General features: G+C 39.3%; 3 protein-coding genes across 4 annotated transcripts; all 3 read left to right on the top strand.

The window, feature by feature from the left end:
- Positions 1-3,307: 3,307 nt before the first annotated feature.
- Positions 3,308-9,904, top strand: ctdspl3 (CTD (carboxy-terminal domain, RNA polymerase II, polypeptide A) small phosphatase like 3). Its single transcript, XM_079349881.1, has 11 exons — positions 3,308-3,646; positions 4,923-5,046; positions 5,194-5,334; positions 6,039-6,153; positions 6,506-6,617; positions 7,142-7,228; positions 7,534-7,596; positions 7,684-7,763; positions 8,119-8,245; positions 8,739-8,834; positions 9,371-9,904. Exons 1-11 carry the CDS (start codon positions 3,512-3,514, stop codon positions 9,434-9,436), a joined length of 1,146 nt encoding a protein of 381 aa, XP_079206007.1. The 5' UTR covers positions 3,308-3,511; the 3' UTR covers positions 9,437-9,904.
- Positions 9,905-10,764: 860 nt separating this feature from the next.
- LOC306828437 (uncharacterized protein) lies at positions 10,765-17,406 on the top strand. 2 transcript variants are annotated; one of them, XM_079350918.1, is made up of 5 exons: positions 10,765-11,109; positions 12,847-13,131; positions 13,603-14,169; positions 14,990-15,203; positions 16,707-17,406. In XM_079350918.1, exons 2-5 carry the CDS (start codon positions 12,858-12,860, stop codon positions 16,957-16,959), a joined length of 1,308 nt encoding a protein of 435 aa, XP_079207044.1. In that variant the 5' UTR covers positions 10,765-11,109; positions 12,847-12,857; the 3' UTR covers positions 16,960-17,406. The 2 variants fall into 2 exon arrangements, with proteins under 2 accessions (XP_079207044.1, XP_079207045.1); XM_079350919.1 differs by having other exon boundaries at positions 10,765-11,113.
- A 1,192-nt stretch (positions 17,407-18,598) lies between these two features.
- ndufs7 (NADH:ubiquinone oxidoreductase core subunit S7) lies at positions 18,599-23,102 on the top strand. The gene is made up of 8 exons (XM_079351510.1): positions 18,599-18,673; positions 19,309-19,345; positions 20,078-20,146; positions 20,269-20,389; positions 20,970-21,149; positions 21,475-21,521; positions 21,895-21,983; positions 22,634-23,102. The coding sequence occupies exons 1-8, from the start codon at positions 18,658-18,660 to the stop codon at positions 22,729-22,731; spliced, it is 657 nt and encodes a 218-aa protein (XP_079207636.1). The 5' UTR covers positions 18,599-18,657; the 3' UTR covers positions 22,732-23,102.

Raw genomic sequence — 23,102 nt, 5'->3', positions numbered from 1 at the left:
ATATTTGTATTTGAACAGTGGAGGTACTGCAGCTCGCTCACTTACTCACTCGCTCTCTCTTCTTCAATTCAGGCACGGCAGTAATTTCAGGGAAGGTTGGCATCTTGTTAATTCTGCGTTAGGGACAATCAGATGTTATAACAACACTGTATACCTCCAAACACACTTTGACATCCCCTCAACCACAGTCGAAGCCCTGTTTCTACCTCAAGAACTGAAGCTTTTTGTTGGCGTCTTTGCTTTTCCCACAACAGAGAAGCTTTTTGAAGGTTTATGCAGGAAAACCTCATGAAATGTTGTTGTTGAAGACTATTCTGACAATGTAAGAGATTGCAGTGAACACAGACAATCAGATATCTGCTTAATAATTTCACCTTTAACTAATTTGATTTATGCAAATGTAACTTGGGATGGAAGTGAAGTCCATGTTTCAGCTCAAGCTCTTACAGCTTTACCGAGAGCTCCCTCTAGTGGAAGGTTTTGTTATGACGCACAATCAGTTTCCTGAAAAGACATAATTTCAGTGTTCACATCTTCCTTCCTATTATTCTTGTTAAGGCAACAAAGTTCCTGAAACAGTATTGAGATCATCATGGTCTCATCAAATCCTCCACTTGAAACCAACTCTTCACGACAATAATCCTGAAAAACGATAATTTACTTGTGTTAAAAAAAGCAACAAATTAATCAATAAACACATTTCTGTTTTAAAATGGTATGTTCCTGTACGCCAGATGTGGTTGATATTTAAGGCTGGAACAGTCAAGCTAAGAAAACTGTTAGTCATATATAACTCTGTTCTTTCTGGCAGATTTTGGTCTCAATGCTTCATCCATGTATGTGTCTTCTTTGTGCTGCTTTAACTCATGGGACATGCAAGTGGTGTTAACAATGGACGATGCTTTCTGTCTGCAGTTCTTTGTTATATTTTGGATTGCGTCGCAGTTTTAATATTTATGTGTGCAGTAAAGAAGCTGGGAATTAATTCAAAGTCTGCATTCAAGTGCTGTCATCTGGATAAAACCGCAACTTAGCTGGACTAATATTCATCGTATTTTCTAAAGCAAAATGTATTGGATTGCTTTTGGAGTTTGGTTTCTTGAATAGATGTAATTGCAGTACAAATCAAGCTTTTTAAATGGATATCTGAGCTTCCAATCGCCACACACCCTCAACAGTTTGCTTGCTTGCTCTTTGTCAAAAATGTCATTTAAAAGAAAGTCATTGACGGCATCTGCTGCTTACCCTCCTACCAGAGCTGTAACGTAATGAACTTCTGTATATAACAACAAAGTGAGTTGCACACCTGCTCACCCATGTTAGGGATGTGGATATAAGCTGGAACATTTATGGGCAGGGTGCATGTGGGCTTTTGAATGGACTTTAACACTGACTCAGGTGGACACAAGAAAATTATGAGAAATAACAAGATGCCTTCTGCTGTGACAATGGTTGTATGAATTAACATTTATTACGAAGATTCATTAAATAGAATATTTCTGAAAATGGCTTTCTAGGGCTGTGAATTATATTATGTTTATAATTGTGTTATTGCTCTTTCTTTGCTTTTTTTTCTTCTGAATTTGCTGTAGCAGCCCCGGCACACAGAGATTACATTTAGAACATAGCGATAATGATGACGATGAAAATGTGATGATTTTAAGGAAGCGTGTGTGTGTGTTCATTCTGGGTGTGTGCGTGTGTGTGTGTGTGTGTGTGTGTGCGTGTGTGTGTGTGTGCATGTGTAGGTGTGTGTGAGTGAGTGTGAGGGGCGCTTTCATGTGTCTTCAAGTTAACTTCAGAACTGAATCAAGACTATTGTCTTTCACAACTTCTCAGGAAAATCTACCTCTACCTCCAGTTTGATGCATGTAACCTAGGAAGGGCTCAAGTTACAGTTAAGCGGGTACACAGAGAGGAAGAGCGTGACAGGCGCCATGCAGGGTTCAAAATAAACTTCCACGTAGCAGCACATTACTTTAGATTAGCTGTAATCTCATTAAACACATTAAATTGTATTGAAAAACAAGTATTGTGCTGAGTCATATTATCTTGGCTTGGAAACAAATAAAAATATGTATTTGTGGTCCTGTAGGTGCGAGCTAAGGTGTTTATTTTGGACACTGTTGCTTTCTGTCTTTATCTCTTAGCTGTGTATCAGGTTTGTAATGCTTCTGCTGTTAAATTAATTCAAGCATCAACACAGGGAACCTTCAACTCAACAACTACTAATACTTCAACTATACTGCCGCTAGTACCACTGTTAGTACTGCAACTTTTCTTTTCAGTCTATTCTATTCACGTGTGCTTATTCCTTTTTTTTCTATAAATGATTTAAAAATGTTGATGAATGGGATGTTTCCCGGTAACCACAGGAACAGTGAAGTGGCAGCGGGCAATGCAACTTTTTGTTTTTATTTTTCTTTATTTTTGAAGGGTGGAGAGCTATTCTTTCCTATTTACTCAACATGTGTTTGTGTGAAGACTTTTATTTTGAATCTGAAATAAATAAAATATTACATTTCTCAAATGTCACCAGATCTTTGCTTGTTTTCAATTTAATTTACAATATGTTCGCAAACTGGTCAGTCACTATCATTGTGTGTGTGTGTGTGTGTGTGTGTATAACACATAAGTAAAAATATATACCTGTGAGAGTCTGTTCAGCTCATTCACAAAACATTACTGTATAAAAATGAATTGCCAAAAAATTATTTTGGTAATTCAACTAAAAAGTCTTCAAACTTGTTCTGCATCAGTGAAGTAAAGGTTACATTATGACTCTAGTATAACTATATCGATGTAATAGCACAAAAATTCCCTTTTTTTACAGCGGCTCTCATCACTGTGTTGTGATATCGAAAAAAGAAAAGTGATCAAATTGTTGTTTTGTGCAATGAAGACTTTTATTGTTGTAGACAAGTATTTAATGCATTTACCCAGAATGCTGCAGTTTTAATTATGTCATAACCATAGACTGCAAATATAACAGGTATAAGTTACATTTATTTTTAAGAAGTGTAATGTACATGACCTTGATCAGAATATCAGTAGACTTGTGTACTATCAACCTAGCAAATAGTGCATTTCAAAATAGAAAATATGTTTCATGTTTCTTTTTGAATATCACTTTTAAAAAAATGAAAGACACACGTTGATTTACTATTTTTTCGGAGGGAAAAGCTTTCTCAATAAATGTGTCTGTAATGATAAGATTTAGACATCGCCTTTACGCAACGTGACTCTCGTCTCACGTTGACGCTGGAGTTTACTACAACCACGCCCCCTTCCTCGTGCCCGCAGTGGTGAACCTATCGTAGCCCGGCAGATTTAAACGCACCAACTGATTCGAGAAAACGCGAGGCGGGCGGAGCTTAACGCTGCTCTCTTCTGTTTAACCAACCTGGCGGTGGTCGCGGTGAAAAGAAAAGCGAAATACCGGAGCGAGTACTTCCATCACGGTGGATCCGTTTCTAGATTTATGTCTGTAAGAACCATATGAAGACAAACAATGAGACTCAGGTCTCAAAAAACTGTTGATTCTTGCTCGGAATCACCGAGGAGCATCAACCGCCGACGGTCCAAAAACACAGCGACACCGAGAAGAGCGCACCTACCGGGGGACGACAGCCCGCTTCAAAAAAAGGTAACATTAAACCATCGACGATTATTGTTCAGCCTTTACTCCTCAGTAAAGGATCTCAGTAAATGTTAATAATAATGACAATCAGTGTCGCTACCTCACTGAGTGGTTCATATTGTTTAGTAGGAAGTTGCCGTGTTAGCGCTTCCTGTGTAGTGTTGAGGCAGTGCTTGAACAACAGGGGGGGCTTTATTAACACGTTTAACTACTTTTCCGCTAAATTAAATAAATGATTCGTTTGTTTCACCGAAACTACTCGTTTAACGTAGCGTGAAGTTACCTATTTATATTGTGTGGAAAGCATTGATCCTAAAATGCAAATCCAAAGCTGGTGAGCTAAAGGCTAACAACACTACATCCTTTAAATGAAATTCAGAGTTACTGATTCACTTCAAGTCCTCAGTATGGACCCTGCTTTGTGGTGCTGAGCCCGGGCTGTACGGCCCAGACACAGCTCTGTGACGTGTTTGTCTGCTGGAGGATTTAACAACAGCGTGTGTATGTGTGTGGTAAAAGTAGGTCATCAGGACACACACACGCACGCACACACTGTTTACACTCAGGACTGCAGCATGCTGCACTTTACTTGTCTTTAATGTTAATTAGAGCAAACAAACTAAAGTATCAAATATATTAAATATACAGCAGAGACAGTTTCATAATCCAAACAAGATTAAATACACTTTCTGGTTAGTGCTTCACAGTTGAGCACCTTTTTTAAAATGTGAATAATATATATATGTGTGTGTGTGTGTGTGCCTGTTGATTATATCAGTGTGGTCATGCAGCTATTAGACCGATTAAGTGCTGTGGCTTCTTTAAATGATCATGTTAGTGTTTTAGATGCATGTTTTACACTTCAGTCATTTCAATGCATGTAAGATACAAGTCCCCAGTTTACATATTTTGCTGATGAAAGTAATACTGTCGCTCCATAGCTGTAATTAAATAGAAGAGCGTCATTGATTTGCTTAACAAAAGACAAGTTAGAGGAACATCAGAGCAGCCTGGTCTGGTCTTTTATTATATCATCTAGAAACCATACATTGATTAGATTCACACCTCATCAGGGTTTTTGTCTATCATTAAAAGATTTGTGTCACTGAAATGATCTAGAAAAGCCTGGTCATAGCTGACTGACAAAAAAGAGGATCACTTTGCATTATTGTTGTTTTTTTGAAAATCTCTGTTGGTATTGTTTGAGGATTATTACAGCTGTTGGAGGAAATGAGGGCATTTCTTCCAATGGTTAAAAATGATTTTACTTTTTCCTGTGAAGGATGAAGGCACCTTGGAAAATGATGCCAACCATTCAGATGAGGAAGTTCCCACACTCAAAAGACGAGCACTGCCTCGCGGCCGGCTCAGGAAGAGAGCCATGGCTGTGGATGATGGAGAAACAGGTGATTTTTTTTTGATTGTTTGTTTTTTGCAGCTTCACATGAAACTCAGTCATGCTGATTTTAAACGTTTTCACAGGAAGCTGCTTCTAGATGTGATTCCTTACATCGCTCCCTGCGATTTTGTTTTTTTATTTATCTTCATGACAGATTTGGCCTTCAAGACTCCAATCAGGCCGATCCTACGCCATGAGCGTGTGCTGTCAGAGATTGACCCTGTGACCCCACATAACGCGACAGCACGAAACATCTACTCGCCCATCGTGCGTTTCCTCACACCCAGCAAAGAGAGTGAGTACATCTCCCCAACTGTAATTCTGTTTTTATATATATATATATATATATATATATATATATATATATATATATATATATATATATATATATATAGACACACAGTATATAGTTCTTAAAGTGACCTGACATGTTTGGAGGCAATACCTCAAGTTCTGCAATATCTCGAAGGAATCTTTCTAGATTTATTTTCATCAATTCTGTGTTCTGGGGACATACGCAGTGTAAGTTGGCGGCCTTGCCCTTATTTGGGAAGACATGTAGTTCTTCTATTTAAGAATATTTCAATGTTGTTGTGACAGAATTGTCTTGTGGAGTTATCTCACTTACCAACCACAGTTTAACCGACCAGCTTCTCTCTGGGGGCTTGTAGTAAAATCTCATCCTGTCTCACGGAACGACAAGTGATGAGCAGTGAGCTGCTGGTTTGTTTCTATTTTATTTAAGAGGCCTGCTGCCTCAGTGCGAGACACTGAGTAGGACCAGTCTTTACTGTTCTCTTTTGAAATAGTCAGAAGCTTTATTGATGCTGTGAAAAGCTTCAGTAAACAAGTCTCTCTGTTTGGGTTTGTGCGTGAGAGACTCATTTCACATCTCTGTTAACGTCGGCTGCATGGAGGGGAAAAGAATACACGCTTCGATTAAAAGGTCTCCTGTGTTGATCCGTGTTGCTTACAGCTTGTAATGCGTTTTCTTTCCAGATATGAAATGTGTAGGTACAGAAAACAACGTGTTGATGAGCCCTGAACAAGGAGTCTTTGGCTTTGGCTCCATAGACCTTCTGGCTGGAGAGGAAGACGACGATGTCTTTAATCCGTACGTGTTAAGCCCCTTTTCTGGCATCAAGCTCTGTGTACTTTAATCTGATGGTAACATGTTTTACTTGTTTGAATAAGCTGCTCCTGGTAAAAAGGCAGGATATGATCTCACTTAGTCAGACATGAGACGAGAACTCAAGCAAAGGCAGCAGTACACAGGGGCATCCCTGTAATGTTTCATCTCTGTGAAGAATCTGTGGTGCTGTCTGAAAACTGAAGTCTGATTTAGAGACATAACATTTGTTCTGACAGATACACTGATATCACTTTACTGTTTCATGTCACCTCTTCTTTGTCTGTGATTTTTTTTTTTTCTCAGAATATAACAGTCCTGTTTCTTTCTCTTCCAGCTTTAACTTCATAAAAAATGTACCTCTGCAGTCTCAACATTCCCGACCACAACTCCGAGACATTCCTCCAAAAACCAGGAGCACTCCAGAGGCCACTCTGGTGGTTGACCTGGTGAGTTAAATCCTCTACAGTTCACTTTGGCTAGAACTGAACTCGTCTGTCTTGAAGGTTGTATGACCCAGAACTTCCACCAGATACCAGTGTGCATCATGTGCCGGCTCCAGTCCGTTCAGTCTGCGTTCTGTGTGCAGCACGGAGAGAGCACAGCTGGAGAGCAGAGACAAAGGAATCACTCAAATCTCAAAACGGAGTTATTCTGAAAATAAACCAGATGTTTGTTGTTTTTTTTTTTTTTTGTTTTTAAAAAAAAAAAAATAATAATTTCTTCTGTGCTTAATTGATGCGCTGTGCTTCCAGCAACAATACAAGCCTTATGTTTCTGCTACAAACAGTTCTGGACTCAGAGCTACTCAGAGTTGAAACACACACAAAATGAATTAGACTGTTACTCTGGACACTGTGAGACGGGAGTGTTTAGTTCAGCTTGTGGCTGAGGCTAATGTCTCAGAGTTAACTGTGGTAACTCGTGTTTAGCTTTTTTGGGGGGCGAGTAACGTTAATGTGTGTCTCTGAAGGAGGAGACGCTGATGTTCAGCTCGCTGAATGAGATCGAGGGGGCAGAGTATACCTTCTACACAGCTTTCCAGGACCACCAGTACAAGGTAACCACTCGCTGATCACATGACCATGGGAGGTGAAGAGAGTAAAAGGTTGATAGAAGAGTTGATTGCGAATGTCTGTCCTCTACAGTGTTTGATGACAGGGAGCAGCAGATGTGAAGAAATCTCATCTCAATGTTGAGAAATCACAAAAAATAAACAAAACATTTCCAGAATCTAGAAGGATAGTGAAACAAAAAAAGAGACATTCAAATGAACCACACATTTGACATTTCTTCAAAAAAGGGCTTCAAATAAAACTATCTTCACTTGTTTATGTTTTCTTCTGTCCGCTCTGTGATCGCCAGGTGTACATGATCCTACGGCCGCACGTCAAAGAGTTTCTTCAGGCCATGTCTAAAATCTATGAGGTACGTCTCTATCTGCTCCACAGTTACAGCATCTGGTGCTGGAGTTCTAGTTTGTGGTCCCAGCTGCTAATTAGTTTTCTGTTGCAGCTGTTTGTTTACACGTGTGCAAAGAAGGAATACGCGGAGAAAACGCTGAACATCCTGGACCCGCAGAGGAAACTGTTTCGGTAGGTTAAGTTTGAGATGTGTTTAATGAACTCTTCGTTTGTCAGACTCGTTCACTGAGTCTTCACCTGCTGCTGCTGCTGGTCCCTGACCGCCATGTTTACCGCTTTAGATTCTGTGTCGAACAGTCTGTTTGTGATTGTACCATTCATTGGTCAGTTTGGATCTCGTCATGTCATGGTGCGAGGGGTTAATCTGACAGTTGCCTAAATATACAAGTTTGACTTAAATATGAAGGTTAATGTAGTTCTGTCACCACTCTTACATGTTGGTTTGAACAGTTGTGTAAGTATTTGTAACATGTTGATTTGAACAGTTGTGTAAGTATTTGTAACATGTTGATGATATCCTTGTCAGACATCGTCTGTATCAGGAGGACTGTGTCTGTGTTCTCGGTCACTACATCAAAGATCTCAGCGTGCTGGGGAGGGACCTCTCCAAGACGGTTGTTCTGGACAACGCCCCGCACACGTACCCGTACCATGTAAGCATCATGGAGCTGTGATTTATTTAGATAACACAGACCTGGATGTTGATATGCCTGAAGTCTTATTTTCAGTAAACCCATTGGAAAAGACATAAACCAAAGATTTTTCAGACTTTTACAGCATGCATACATTACAGTGCTTTTTTTATAAAAGACAAACTCCATAAAATGGAGCCAAATTGTAGATTATCGTGTCAACTCGACTTCACTTGAGGGGGGAAAATAAGCAGGAAGTGTTCAAAGCTTACCTTCAGTCCAGTTCAATAGGTGACTCTGTCATCTTATTTGTAATAGTCAGAAGACAGGCAATGAGACATTCAGGGCTTTAGAGGTAAAGATCTGGTTGTTAATAGAATCACTTTGTCGTCTTTATTTACAGAAATGAAACTCTCGAAGAAAAAAAAATCAGAATTGACTTTTGATAACTTCTGAAAGTGTTAGACCTTTTCTGTGACATGAGGGGTAAAAAAAAATGTTTTTGATTTTTCAGGTGATGAACACGATTCCCATCAAGAGCTGGTCCGGAGAGTCTGAGGACAGAGAACTTCAGAAGCTCATCCCCTCTATGGAGAAACTGTCTGCAGCTGTATGTCTTTATTTCTGTCAGCCTCTATAATGACTTCATGTTTTTTTATGTGGTCCATATAAGTGTGTGTAATGCTGAGTTATACTCCATGGACAAATTATTATCGCCTGTTTGATACAATAATCAGCAGTTGAATATGGAAAAAAAACATCTTGTAGTGAAAGTAACCAAACTAATAACCCTGTTTACTAATTAGTAAATCAGAGATTAAAACAGGTCTATGTTGAATTTATTTTCCCCTAAAATGATACGTAAGTATCAGGAGGAATTGTCTGCTGTGCTGATGAGTAGAACTGTGTCACTGTAATGTCTGATTTTCATGAACCACTTAAATTCTCACATTGTGATCAATGCAGCCGATAGACTCATTATTTTAACAGACACTCAGCTGATGTGAAATGTGTAGAAACGGAAAACAACATGTCGATGAGCCCTGAACATCGAGTCTTCGGCTTTGGCTCCACAGAGGTCTATGGAGAACACTCTCAGCCTAGTTTCACCATTCTGTCTGAAAATCTCTTGCTGTGTTTTTTCAGGAGGATTTTCGGGAGGTGCTGAAGAAGAGGAAGGATCACTTCCACAGGCTGCTGTCAGAAGACTAACAGGATCCTCCAGCCAACCCCCCCCCCCCCACTTTGAATTCTTTGTGACTTTCACAGCTAATGTTGGCTTCATTTATGCTTTGGCTAAAAGCAGAATCCAGTTTGAATTAGCGGACCTGAAGACTGACCTGCTCGTCCTCCCTGATGACTTGAAGACAGCAGATCGGTATTCCAAACATGCTGCTGGTCGTTCGTCACTGAAACCCAGTTTTTCTGAGACTCATTCCAAAGGGCAATAAAAGCCAGTTGATGTGTAAATATACCAAACCAAACTCACCATGCGTTGTTTATATTCCTTAAATTTTAAATTATTGATTACATAGCTAATCATTAGCCAATCTGTATATTTGTAGTACGTTTTTTTTAATGCAATAAAATGATCCCACAAATTACGGGAAAACAAAGAGCTTTTTCATTTATTTTCTGAATATAATGAATAATAAATTTTAATAAAGTGTGAACATATCAGAGATGCATCATATTTCTTTAAAAAGACAAGAAATGTTAAGAGTGAATTGATTTCGGATCTAATTGATGGTGTTCTTTTCAGTGTGATCATTAGGACATCACTTCAGTTTTCAGTAGAGTTTGTTTGGAGTTGCGTGCCAAACGCTGTTTTTTCTTTTTTTATTTCCAAAAGAAAAAGTTCCTGCGGCTGAAAAAATAAAAGTCATCACTTCCTGTGCAACAGGAAAGAGCCACCAGTGTGATAGAAAAACGGATGGAAAAAAGAAGAAACATGGGAGGGATCACCTTTCATCTCTTCTTTTTGAAAGAATTATATTGTCATGGAAAAGATTGCAAAAAGGGTGGGAATTAAAGCAAATACTGTAGGTATATTATACAAAGATAGGGACTGAAAATGATAGACAACTTATCAAAATCAACTTAAAGTGATATTCAATGGATGAAAAGTTCTGAAGTGAATCCAGAAAATAAAGACATGAAAACAATTAAACTAAGAAAGTATACTTCATGAATGGCCTAATCTTTTAACAGTTCATGTAAGATAGTGTGAACTGATTAATGAATATCTAAAAACTTAAAAAGTTTGATGTGGGAATCTTTTTAAAAATAAATTAAGCACAATTAAAACATCCCAAACGCTGCATTGGTTGATTTTGAAATACGCGTTCAATTAGAATATTCGTTTTTACATAACTTTTAATTTTATCAGTTGAGAAATAAACATGTTAAAGTACATTAAAACGCTTTGATCTATAAATGAGTGTTTTGATATAACTGAAGATATCCTTTAAATACAGTCCAGTCATTACACAGTAGTCCAGGCTGTCATCCTGTGTCTAAGTATTAGTGATGAGGTTTAGTTTAAGTGTAAATGTTTGCTGTCCTGTTTAGATAAACTCTAAGTTGTTAACGTTGAATGTGAAGGTAAACTGAGAGAAAGTGCCTCCTTCTCCTCCTCCTCCTCCTGCTTTATTTGCTCCATATGGTGTTTGACATGGTACCCAGGAAGGGGGAAAAAGCACTCCTGTGTGGGCGGAGAAAAAAGCCTAGTATTTTGTCCGTCTTGAAATTTGATTCAGAAGTTCAGGATCCCTGGAAGACAAAAGCAAACGGAGGGGGAGGGAAGAACGGCGGAGAAGGGATTTTTTTTTTTTAACTGCGAAAAGAGTGAACTTACCAAATAGTCTGGAAGTGCTTCGACCAAAGTAAGTCCATTTACACGAGGCATGTTTTTCATATAATTACTTGTGTTGAATTTAAATAAAATCACATTTTCTCTAAAATCAATCTGCTAACTGATGTGATTCCTGCTGAATGGCAACAAAATATAAGGTTTCAGGGCAGCTTTTTCAGAATGACTTGTGTCTCCTTTACGCACAGTTTTAACGCGGACTCGAGCGCATTTTTTGCGTCGTTTGATCTCTCTATCAATAAATTAGGTATTTCCTGCAGCCCCCGAACTATTCCAATCCACACCAAACTTGTGGATGAGGAATTTTAATACACTTTTGTCTGATAGAGTTGCTCAGGAGTAGGAGAAAAGTACATTGCCCCCCTACGCGCGTTTCCACATCCACGCCAGCTCTGATAACCACTAAGATTTATTCCCCGCCGACCTTAAAAAAAAAAGAGCGCGACGCCTCCGGTAATTGCGCTCTATACATGGTAAAGTCCACAACTGTTTAGAGAAAGATCCTCGCAGTCGATTGTGGAAGTGTGCCGACTCTGCGCAATCGTTGGATGTACAACAAAACATTAAGGATAAAATGTTACAATTCTAAGAGCAGATGTTAATCAAAGTCTCTGACTAAAAAAATAAGACGCACAAGATTTCCTGGGAGAAGCTTGTTTAATTGCATACTGCGTTAAAGTTCAGTCAAATATGTATCATACATGCAGTTTAAAGGGGAAGTACTAAAGTTATATTTGTACTTAATAAAGTTCATACTTTGCTTGGACATTTTCCATTCGATAGTTCTATTTTTGTTAAATATTCAATTGACCAGTACAAGTCAAACATTTAAAGCAAGTGGAATACAGGAAATCTTCCACTTGTATTCATTTAAATGTTGAATACTGCAGTAATTGTCCTTCCTAAATGTCATATTAACATGAGAAAGGTCTTAATTTTCTGAACTTAAATAAGAGAAATTAAGCTCGCTTTGCAAAGCTAATCTAAGGGTGGATAACTGTAATTTAATATATTCAACAAACAGACATAAGAGTGGTATTGTGTGGTAAGATTGCGAATAAGCCCATTCCCTAAACATCAGACTTCTTTAATTGAAAGGGGTCAAAGCAAAGACATGAATAATAACAATTCAAACCTGTAGGCTGTCATGTTGCAGCAGAAAACAAACTGACATCCTGTCTACAGTGATAGTTGCGCCACTACAGACATGAATTCACATTAACACTTATTTACTTCAATCCAAATATGCCCTATTTCCACCACAGCATAGCCAGTTGGACATCGCTCAACACCGAGAAAAAATAAAGTTTTGGTCTGAAGGGTTTTTATTTGCCTTATATGGAGGGTTATAGCTTTTCTTGTAAAAAAGCAAAAAAATGTGTTACCCCGAATGGTAGTAACGAACCTTTGAAACAGAATTCACAAAGTGTTTGGAAAAGGTTACAAAAGATGTGTGCAACTCATAAATGAATACACCGTATACGTCTCCAACTTAGACTTCCCAACAACCTTAAATGCTCTGTCAGGGCTTGTGATGATGTGGCTGGTCTCTGCATTTTGCCACAAGTGCCACCAGAAGTTCAAAAGCAAGTGAATTATTGACTCTATTTTAGTTTAAGTAAAGATGAATCACTGTTGGTTTTATACTAAAGTTGTGTACTGGTTTGGCTTCTTTGATACTGTGGAGGCTACGACCCCGGTTTTATCTTCTATTCTAGTCTCTGTCTGAACGTCTTCCTGCTCTCCTCAGGCAGTGTGACTATGAGCACCTCGGGGGTTCAAGCCACAAAGCGGCAGAATGTGAAGGAGCTTGACAGCATGAAGGAGTCCATCAGCGACATCATCAACCAGCTCCAGGACATTGACCCTACCAGGCTCTCCTTCTCCCCTTTTCTGGACCTGGACACTCAGATCTCCATGGCGCCGGTATCAGACAGTCCCGAGTCATCGGTGGAGGAGTTGCACTCGTCCTCCCACTCCATCTCCGGCTCCCAGCATTCACTTGAACCGCCACCAGCATCAAATCCTCCAAAGGGTGAGTTATTACTGCAGTCTGGTCCAGACCCAAACCAGACAGAGTTTAGTTAGAGTCAGGACTGATTAAAGAGGGACTGATTTATTTTTTTTTCTTTTAAGGCCTTTATTGTAGAGACAGGACTGTGGATCGAGTATGAAATCATGGAGAGAGAGTATACCTAAGACTCTGCACATGGGGCATTCACACTAACCAATAGGACACCAGCTATATCTCATATCTTTATAAACTTCACTTCCAGGTCCTTAGAGGCTTCAGGAAATCGGCGTCCTTGCAGCAGTGTCTTTGCCGCCTAACAGGTCTATTGAGCGATGGTACCTACCTCTTCACTGGGGTATGAAGCCCAGATCTTTGCTTTGCCCTGGGTCACACATGCAGTGAGAGGAATAACTGATTAGGGAGAGTTTGTAGGTTATTGCTTTCAGTTACTGGTTTTAGTTTCTGTATTAAAATGTGGTGTGATTTGAACAGGCTCTGCTCCCTGCCACCAGCAGCCCAGAAACAACCTCCCTGAGGAGCCACGTGCAGATCAGAAGGAGGAGGGGGAGCTGGATCAAACTCTTTCCAGTCCCATCATCACATCACACGATTTGGATACAACCACGGAAAACCTCATCAGCTTTCCAACCCCTGCCTCTCAAGGAGACATTCCTAATGGCACAGACACACCGAGATGGAGTCCGGAATCCACCAATCTGGATTCGACTGTGGATGAGGGTCGACCTCTGATAGGCCCCCCGCCAGAGAGCGTAGAGCTGACTGTGTGGTGCCCAGACGGGCGGGGAGAGACATGTGAGGTCACAGAGGAGGCTTCAGATCGGGGACGATGCTGCTGCCGCTGCTGCCAATGTCGGTGCTGTCAGACCGGCCGAGTTCCCGCTTTCCTCTCAGTCCTGGCATCTCTGCTTTGTGCATCAGGGATCCTCTATGCACTCTATTTCTACGTCCCCATTAAACCACCTGACTATCCTGACACACCGAGCCGCATCGTCTTCACCTTGTGCTGCTGTGTGGTGGCGGCTGTCCCCATCCTACTCGGTAAACAACCGTACACCAATGTTAAAAACAACAACTGTGTAAACACCACAAATGAAAGATTAAGATTAAGATAGGATTTGGTTTGTCTGGCCGCCTTGTCTAGGAATGTTTCAATGTCCCCTGTCCCCTTTAATTTTATACGCTTCAAACCTTTGTGCAGCAGGCCTCTGAAGAGAGAAGCATAATTTCCCTCTGCAGTACATAGCTTTAAATGGAAACTGCAATAAGAGGCTGGCTGGGTCTCTCATCTCCCAGGCTGTGGCCTAATTGTTTTAGAATATTCAAATCACTTCCCAACCTGGGCGACCAACGAGAGAAATAGAGGGCAGGTGGCATAAAAATCCAAACTGACTCGTTCCCTGTTTTTTTCCACTTCAATGTCTATCTGACATTGTAAAAGGTTTTAGAGACCACAGTTTTCCGCTCTTCAAACAAGTGCTGTCCATATATGGATTTAGTGAAATAGAAAAAATAAACCTTATTTACCACTATTCTCAAAAAAGAAAACACAAGCTGCATTAATTCCTTTTTTATTTAATTCACATAAAATCAGCATTGTTTACTCTCTGCATCAATTCAAACAAATCAAATAAATATTCATAAACCTGACAAGACCATTTCCCTCTTGCCTTTTTGTTGACTGAATGCAGTTGAGGAGAATTTGCATGGAGGCCATTCTGTTGGCAGAATCCAAATGAAGATAAACAGAGAAGGCCATCAGATGAGACCAAGTGCAGCTGGAAGAGTTGAAAAAGGATTGTTTGATGAATGGTCATCGATCAAGATGCTAATGAACATATTGCTCTTTTTTCACTCACAGCGATGATCATGGGTGCAATGTGCCAGTTCTGCACAGCTTCCTTTGATCTAACAGGTTCAATTCCCAGACGACGGGCAGTGCAGCAGCTGTTTGTCAAGGCGTCCATGGAGCAGTTACTTCTCTACATCCTCAACCTTGTCGTCATGGCCACTTTACTGCCTCAAGACCAGCTGAAGTTGGTGCCAGTACTGGTTGCCATGTTTGTTTTAGGAAGGTGAGGCTAATATTTAATGAGGTTTCTTTATGAAAGGAATACACAGATCAAATCTATTCACTTTAAAAAAAAAAAAAAAAAAACTGGCATTACGCATTACTTCACCCTTCCAAACACAATATTGCACTTCATTTGACTTAACATATATTGTGCCTATCCAGATGACAATTCCAAACTTTTTTTTTTCCAAACTCCACAATTCAAAGAGCCCAATCATTAGACTCAGAATCAGCATTCTACTTTGATCTATTGAGCTAAATACTAACATAAACACACAAGCATGATAATAATGACGGTCAGAATCATTATCAGTATTAAAATGCTTATCGATCCCTAGCAGCCTTTATTATGCTCATTCATTACTTTGCTTTTATTATTACAACGTTAAGGTATTACATGCTTTCTGGCCAGATGCCCATATGGCTGCCAAATGTCATTTCAATCCATCTATTTGCTGTTTATTCATTCCAGACCACAAAATGAAACATATGCTGTCGCTAACATAATGGGTCCTTGAAGTCAAAAAGATAATGTAGCCATCATTAATTGTGTTATTTTAGTATAGACCCAAGAGTTGGACTGAAAGATGGACGTACTGCCAGTGTGGCTAAAAATGAACACAACCACTGTCATTAACAAAGCTAAGCAGAACATTTGGCAGTGTGTTATCACAGAGAAGTCAACATGAAGCCAACTTCATTTCACTCTCCTACCAGCTCAGTTTGTTGGAGCAGCATCCATATCGTAGTTTATTCCACTCAAAGACGAGAATTTTAGTTTGTCTATACCAAGATCTGCCAATTGGATTAACCACAAAAACTTCATGATGAATCAGGCTAATAGTTTAACTTTCTTTTTAAAATACACGTTGTTGTTTTTGCCAGGTTTGCTGTGAAAGCCTGTCGCTATCAACCTCATGTTATTGTTTTAAACAAAGAGAACCTACTATGGGAAAAGTGCTAGCATGACTGTGTTATTATCTGTGGTCGTGTATCTTGATTGTTTAATCTGTATTGTACAAAAAAACGTGAAACCTCAACTCGCTTTTTAACCTGCAGGTTGAAATTTGACTGTTTTTAGCTAGCTAAGAATTCAGGCTGTTAATGGATCCTGTTTCTGTGCTGCTTATCCAACTAGGTCTCAATCTGACTGTGTCCATAGCTACAGGTTCCCTTTAAGATATTTGCTTTATTTATTGTCAAGACCTACAAGCAACATTCTACTGATATGGTTGTGCACCAGTGTTAACAACATAATCAACGTAATAGATCACAGCACATGGTTGCAGCACTTTTGCGAAGTGAAATCTTTAGAGGCTAAACTTTTACTTGATGGGAGAGATTCTAGTGTTAATGCTAATTTAACTGTTGGTGCCATTACTGGCCAGTATCTTTAAATCCCTGCTGAAGTGAGACTGGTTTACTATCAGGGAGTTGTGTCAGTGACGTTTGAGCTTTGTGTAATTTCCTGTTTTTTTGTATTTGTTGTTTTATCTCTCTGCAGGCTTGTTTACTGGGTCAGCCTGAATCTGTGCAGCTCTTGGCGTGGTTTCGGGTCCGGCCTGACCTTCTTCCCACTCCTCGCCATGGTTGCTCTCAATCTGTTCCTCATCTACAACCTGAATCTCAAAGAACCCCTTCTTGGCTCTCAGGACATCCTTTATAACCAGGTCACCACCTCTTCCTGGTCACGGGAGGCATCACAAAGTCCAAGTGGCAAACCAGACATCCCCACAGACATCCTGGACTCTCAGTGAGGAGACGAACCCAGCTTTTCTTCTTCGGAGAGGAGGAGATCTTTCTAAAAATAGGCCATTCCTGTGGTCTGCTGTTCAGCACAGCGACACACGCTGCCACTATAACCTCTAAAATCTGTGACAGCTTAACTTGTATTTCTGCCCCTCCTATACAGGACCTTTTTTATGTGGATTCATGCTTATTATCTGGAACAAAAGAGCTCTTTCAATGCTTGTGGCAGAGACAGACTTTGAACAATGCTGTGGTCTTAAAACATTTGTCCTTTTAAGCTATTCCAGTGCCTATATTTAATGTTTGGAACTCTAAAGTACTTAAAACGCTCTGTTATATGTTGCTGAATTTGGTTTGACCTTAAAACACCACAAGCAGCTTTAGTTGTAGAACTGTATTATTATTTCAACAAAGTTTGTACATGATGAAGACAAAATAAAAGCTGTTTGTAAAAATCAACTTTCTTTTCTTTTTATTGCTAGTTTTCAGAATCAAACTGAGGAGCTATTCCTGGAGAAACAACAGTGTGTGTTTCCAGCGCTGGGGCTGTCATTATGTGATAGCACGCTCTCCATGTTCTCTGGCTGCTCTTCATCTCCGCCCTGCACTCGTCCTTGACTGCTGCTGCTTTTTGAGGCTTGTTCATTTTGTGGTGCAAGAGGAGGCAGATACCAAAAGAGAGGGCTAAATCAGGCTGCACTCCTTTCCTTTTGACAACTTAGTCAAAGGGTAGATAAAAGCGATATCCACATTATTTTAATTAAAGGCAATGGATTTGATTTACGGTATTCACCATGTAAAAAAAACACTATATTTTTAGCCTGTAATCCTATAATTTACATGCTTTATCCAGTTTCATCTGAGAAAAGGTTTGGTTCCTCCAACTGAAGATCCAAGACCTAAACATGTTTCTATCAATTCTGACAGTGTGCACGAATGAAACTTGAATTAGAATTGGGTTTTCCTTAACACAAAGTTTTTATTCAATACAATCAACATATTGAGAGGCTATTTCAATCAAGCCTATACTGTATACATACTCCAAACCAATCAACTTTATTTTGGTAAGATGTGCACACAGGTGTCAAGAGTAATACAAAATGGCAAAAACACAGAAAAACAACAAAACACTTCTGTAGGTCAGGTCTAAACTCAAGGGTTCAAAAAAAAAATCTGTTATCGTTTTGACTGTGTTGGTGCACTGTTTTATGTAAAAACAAAAATAAATAAATAAATTTAAAAAAAACTGTTCTACACCTTAACTTCAGAGATTGAAACATCTCCATATATCTAATAAAGTAAATGTAAATTTATGAGCATGTAAAAAGATATATATTAAAAGTACTTAAAGTTACATTCAACCATAGCTGACTGATTTCTGTATTTAATAACTGTGAAAGTAACAGAAAAATACTGGCTTCAGTATTTCACTACAAGGATTTCATTGGCAGTATGAAAAAGGCTTGGAACAAGAGAAAATCGTTCCCAACAGCAAAAAGAACATTTTAGATGAATAGTCTTCACAAATAAATGTAATGTTATCCACTAACACAAACGACAGTAAACGTTGTTCAAACATGGTTAAATAAACCTACAGAAAACAATTTGACCTCCTTTGATTAATTTAAAAACGAAACTGCAGCGCCCCCTGCAGCACGCGCTTTTACCTGCACAGGAAGCTGTCTGACGTAACTAAAATCTCAAAGATGGCGGCGTTGGCTGGTAGGTGATGTTTTGGTATAAAATTATACGCTATTATTAAGACGTACAATGTTTCTGTACTTGTGTCCTGTGGATATTTGTCGAGTCACGCCTGTAAAAATCTCCACTTCGTTGGTCGACTGCGTATGAACTCGTTTTAATGACTTTAAGTGAATGTGCACACTGACCTTGTTAGCATGGTGGCTAACCAGGTTAGCTCACATTTTGATATCGTGAACTGCACTTCTAAATGTTTTTTAATTGTAGCAGCAGTCGAGGTGAAGCATAACACCATCGTACAAATACTACAGCATATGTAGACTTTTAAAAGACAGTGTTAGAGTTATATGTTATGTTCATGTCGGCCCCAGTAAGTGGCTCCATCTACTATTAACAATGTTCAACCAGTCAGTTTATGTATTCATTAAATATGGCCAGCACAGTTTACGTTTATGTTAGTGAGCCTAACAACACTATTATGTAAATACTGCTTTACTGTCCCAGGGTGGCATATGTGTTCATCACAATCACCGTGTATTTTTGTGTTTTTATTGTCACTCCTGGTCTTTGATTGTACAGACCATTTCAGAAAGCCCCTGAAATTGTCTTTTAAAATACAATACATCATACACTTATTTAATGCTTTTATTTTGCAGCACCCCGTCTGGCCATGTTTGGCTGCTTCTCAACAAGGTAAAAAACAACAACAATTAAATCCTTTTCCTTGTTATGAAACTAAACTAATTGGAATCAAACTCTGTATTTTGAGAGCTCACTCTGTGCATATCACCCCTTCCCCATTTGTTACAGGAGTAGAGAGGTTACGATGAATTCAACCTTGGTGGGCAGAAAATGCGGGAGAAATAGTCCAAAATATACATATATTATCTGCATCCAACACGAATTTCTAAAATTTGAAAAAACAATATACAGTGCATGCTGTCCAACAAACCTCATCTCTAATCTATAGGTTTTTTTCTGTCATTGTAATGTTATCTTTTTAAGTATGAAATGTTTGAAATTACAAAATCAAGCTGAAACAATGTTCACTCAAACAGTGCCTGGCAGTCTGTGGACTCTCTTTTGGCAACAGGAGCCTTCATTCTGTGTGCTGTTTGGAAAGAACAGCCACGTTAATCCTTTCAGGATTTGCTTAGTTTAGGAAGCTAAAAAAAAAAAAAAATTCAAACCTTCCCACATAAAAACCTTAAAAACTGTCAACCATGGATGAGATCTTAACGTAGCGACATTTCACACTACACTTTTACCATATTGACCTCCAACTGACTATGAGTTTATAATGAAATACTCCTAGATTAACTTTCCCTTTACCTTTTGGGTCAGTCAGTCTACTAAGTTTGTATCATTTTCTTGTTGCATTTTTGTGCTGATATGTTCTCCCCTGACCTGATCTACCTCCTGAAGGTCTTTATCAGCGTTTGCTGTCCAGCACAAGACTTTGCACAGCACTGCAAAAATTGAGAATACCACAAGGTAAGTTTAACAGCAGCACTGAAGTCACTTGAGTACCACGTACACTAGAGTTAAGTGCATGTATCCGAATAAAGAACAGAGACAAAGTGAGCTCTAATGTCTAATCCATCCGACTGTTTCAGTCTGGTTCCAGTCAGAGAGAAGAGCACAGCGGTGGCAGCAGCCAAACCAGCAGCTGTAGCCAGCAGCAAGGGGGAGTATGTTATCACTAAGCTGGATGACTTAGTGAACTGGGCACGCAGGGTGAGTAGATAACAGGTTTTAGTCTCTGCTTATTCCCTTTTAAGGTACGCTACTTCTTAATTTGTCTAAGATAATTGCAATATTGATTGTAGTTTTCAAACATGAAAATAAAATCCACTCTTTGGGAATGGTTCAATTTTGTTGTTCGCCGTTTTGCCACATCCCCTTTCTGAGCTTGACACGCGTCTGAAACTTTTGCTCAGTGTGCATTGTTTGATGTTGCTATCAAATGCAGCAGCACGTGAGTAATATTGAATTGAGTAGCGATGAAGAGTAGATGTCAGCAGTCTGAAATATATTTGTTCATTTTTGCTGACAAAATAATCCAGAGAGACGTTCATTAAAAAAAAAGAGAATTTCTATGGCTTTACTTGCAAACGCAGCTCATATATAGCAACAAGGATATTTTTGAGACTTTCATAACATGCCAAACACTGAATGAGTCAGTGTAGCTAAATTGTTCATATGGCCATGTATGTGCTTTTTAAGTGTTGACGAGAGTGATTTTGTGTTTTCTTGATGTTTTTGTGTATTATTGTCTGGGTGTTGTCTTGACTCATGCTTGTCTGCTTCCCCTCAGAGCTCTCTGTGGCCTATGACCTTTGGCTTGGCATGCTGTGCGGTGGAGATGATGCACATGGCGGCCCCTCGTTACGACATGGACCGTTTCGGAGTGGTGTTCAGAGCAAGTCCCCGACAGTCTGATGTCATGATAGTGGCAGGAACATTGACCAATAAGATGGCTCCGGCTCTACGCAAGGTAGAAAACGAGTTTGATGTTATGGCAGCTACTGACACCATTTGATATTTTACAACATAGTAACTGTTGTAAGTTGTGCAGGTGAAGGAAAAAAAAGATTGAACACCCTGTTTAGGCTGGTTAAACAGTTGAGAGTGCTCGCGCTCAAACACTTCTGTGTGCAGGATAGAAGTGCTGAGAACAGTATAGCTGTTTAAACGCAGGCAGGATTAAGACCAGTCTGGCATTGGATTGGTAGATTGGCACAAAGCCTCCCTCCAGCAGAAGAGTCTTTGTTAGTCAGACATTATATAAGATAGGCTGAACTGCGTTTTCTCTCCAACAGGTGTACGACCAGATGCCTGAGCCCAGATACGTCATCTCTATGGGCAGGTGAGTCAACTCCAGCAGATATAATCAGGTTACTAACAATGTCATCTGTCCTGCATTCATGAATTCTTCACAGCTTATCTGACACTTACCTCTACCAGGTTTCATAAGAATTAATGTGATTTTGTGTATTTTTGCTTTTCCCCTCTCTCACTTAATATCCTTAGCAGCCAAAAGATTTTCCTTACATTTTACACATCACAAATCTGTGACTGAAAGTTCAAATGAGTATGAGTGTAATCCCTGTGTGTCTTATTCTGCTGACACTGTGCAGTTTAGAAAGTTGTCTGTTTCTTACTCTATGGATTCAAAGCGATGTTCTGAATTTATATTATACTTTTTAACCACGAGTATCTTCATCATTTTCTTCTTCCAGTTGTGCCAATGGAGGAGGATACTATCACTACTCGTACGCTGTTGTCAGGGGCTGCGACCGGATCGTACCGGTGGACATTTATGTTCCAGGTAAACTTCCCTCTGCGATATGGAAAAAGAGGCAATTCACAAATGTCTTACATCTGCTATAAGAAATGCCTTATTTAAAATAATGGATGATTCAAACGCTGTCAGGTCAAAAGTATGTGGGTCTTTTAACAGTTTGAGTCTGAGACAGCCGGTCTCCTTGAGAGACTGCTGAGGTGTTCACATACTTTTGGCTGTTTAGATGGAGTCCTACAGCTCAAACTAAGTGCCTATGTTGGCAATTAGTCTGGATAATGTGGAGAAACTGAAGTATTAACATAAGTGAAGGGGATAAATCTTTGATATTTTGTCTTGGACGAAAGCACAGACACTTCTACACTGTACAGGACAGTCATCAATTGTCTATGTTTTGTTGACCTCTGTACTGCCATGACTCTGAATACAATAGAATGCCTTTGTTGTCATTATACAAATTGTACAACGAGATTACTTGGCTTCACCTTAAAGTGTACACAGCTAAAAACAAGAAGAAGAATATAAAAAGTGACTCTAGTTAAGGTATGGTGGTATATGTGTGGTAAGACTCATTTACAGTTAGCAGCATAATACATTTGAATGTATATAGCAGAAATATCAGATTAGTGTTTACACACTCTGTATATTGAAACAGTTTTTTCCGCACCTGTCCTCAGGTTGTCCCCCCACCGCAGAGGCTCTTCTGTACGGAACTTTACAGCTGCAGAAGAAAATCAAGCGTGAGAAGAAGATGAGGATCTGGTACAGGAAGTGAATGTGTATATGAGTGTGTATTTGCTATGTAAATCTTGTATTTCTGGTTTTACTTGGAGCACTGCTCCTCCTCAATGTAGAGTTTCAGTAACCGACTTCAATAAAAATCATTTGTTGTAATTTACACACACAATGATGATGATGCTTATTTTCAACCAAACACGGTAGTTGTCATGTTGTTCATTGTTTCTGCTCCTTCAATTCAATCTGCTGACTTTCTATAAATGGAAACGTGATAAAAACAACATAGCTTTAATTTAAGTAGCCATGTACATTATCTTCCTATCGACCTCGATGCTTGATTAGAGTAAAGGAAAAGTTTTATCCTGTATTATCATAAACATTTTTGAATAAACTGAGCTCATAAAGATA

Source organism: Symphodus melops, assembly GCF_947650265.1.
Source record: "Symphodus melops genome assembly, chromosome: 8".
Classification (NCBI taxonomy): Eukaryota; Metazoa; Chordata; class Actinopteri; order Labriformes; family Labridae; genus Symphodus; species Symphodus melops.
Note: the sequence above shows the minus strand (reverse complement) of the source record. Positions and strands in the feature narration are given on the sequence as shown.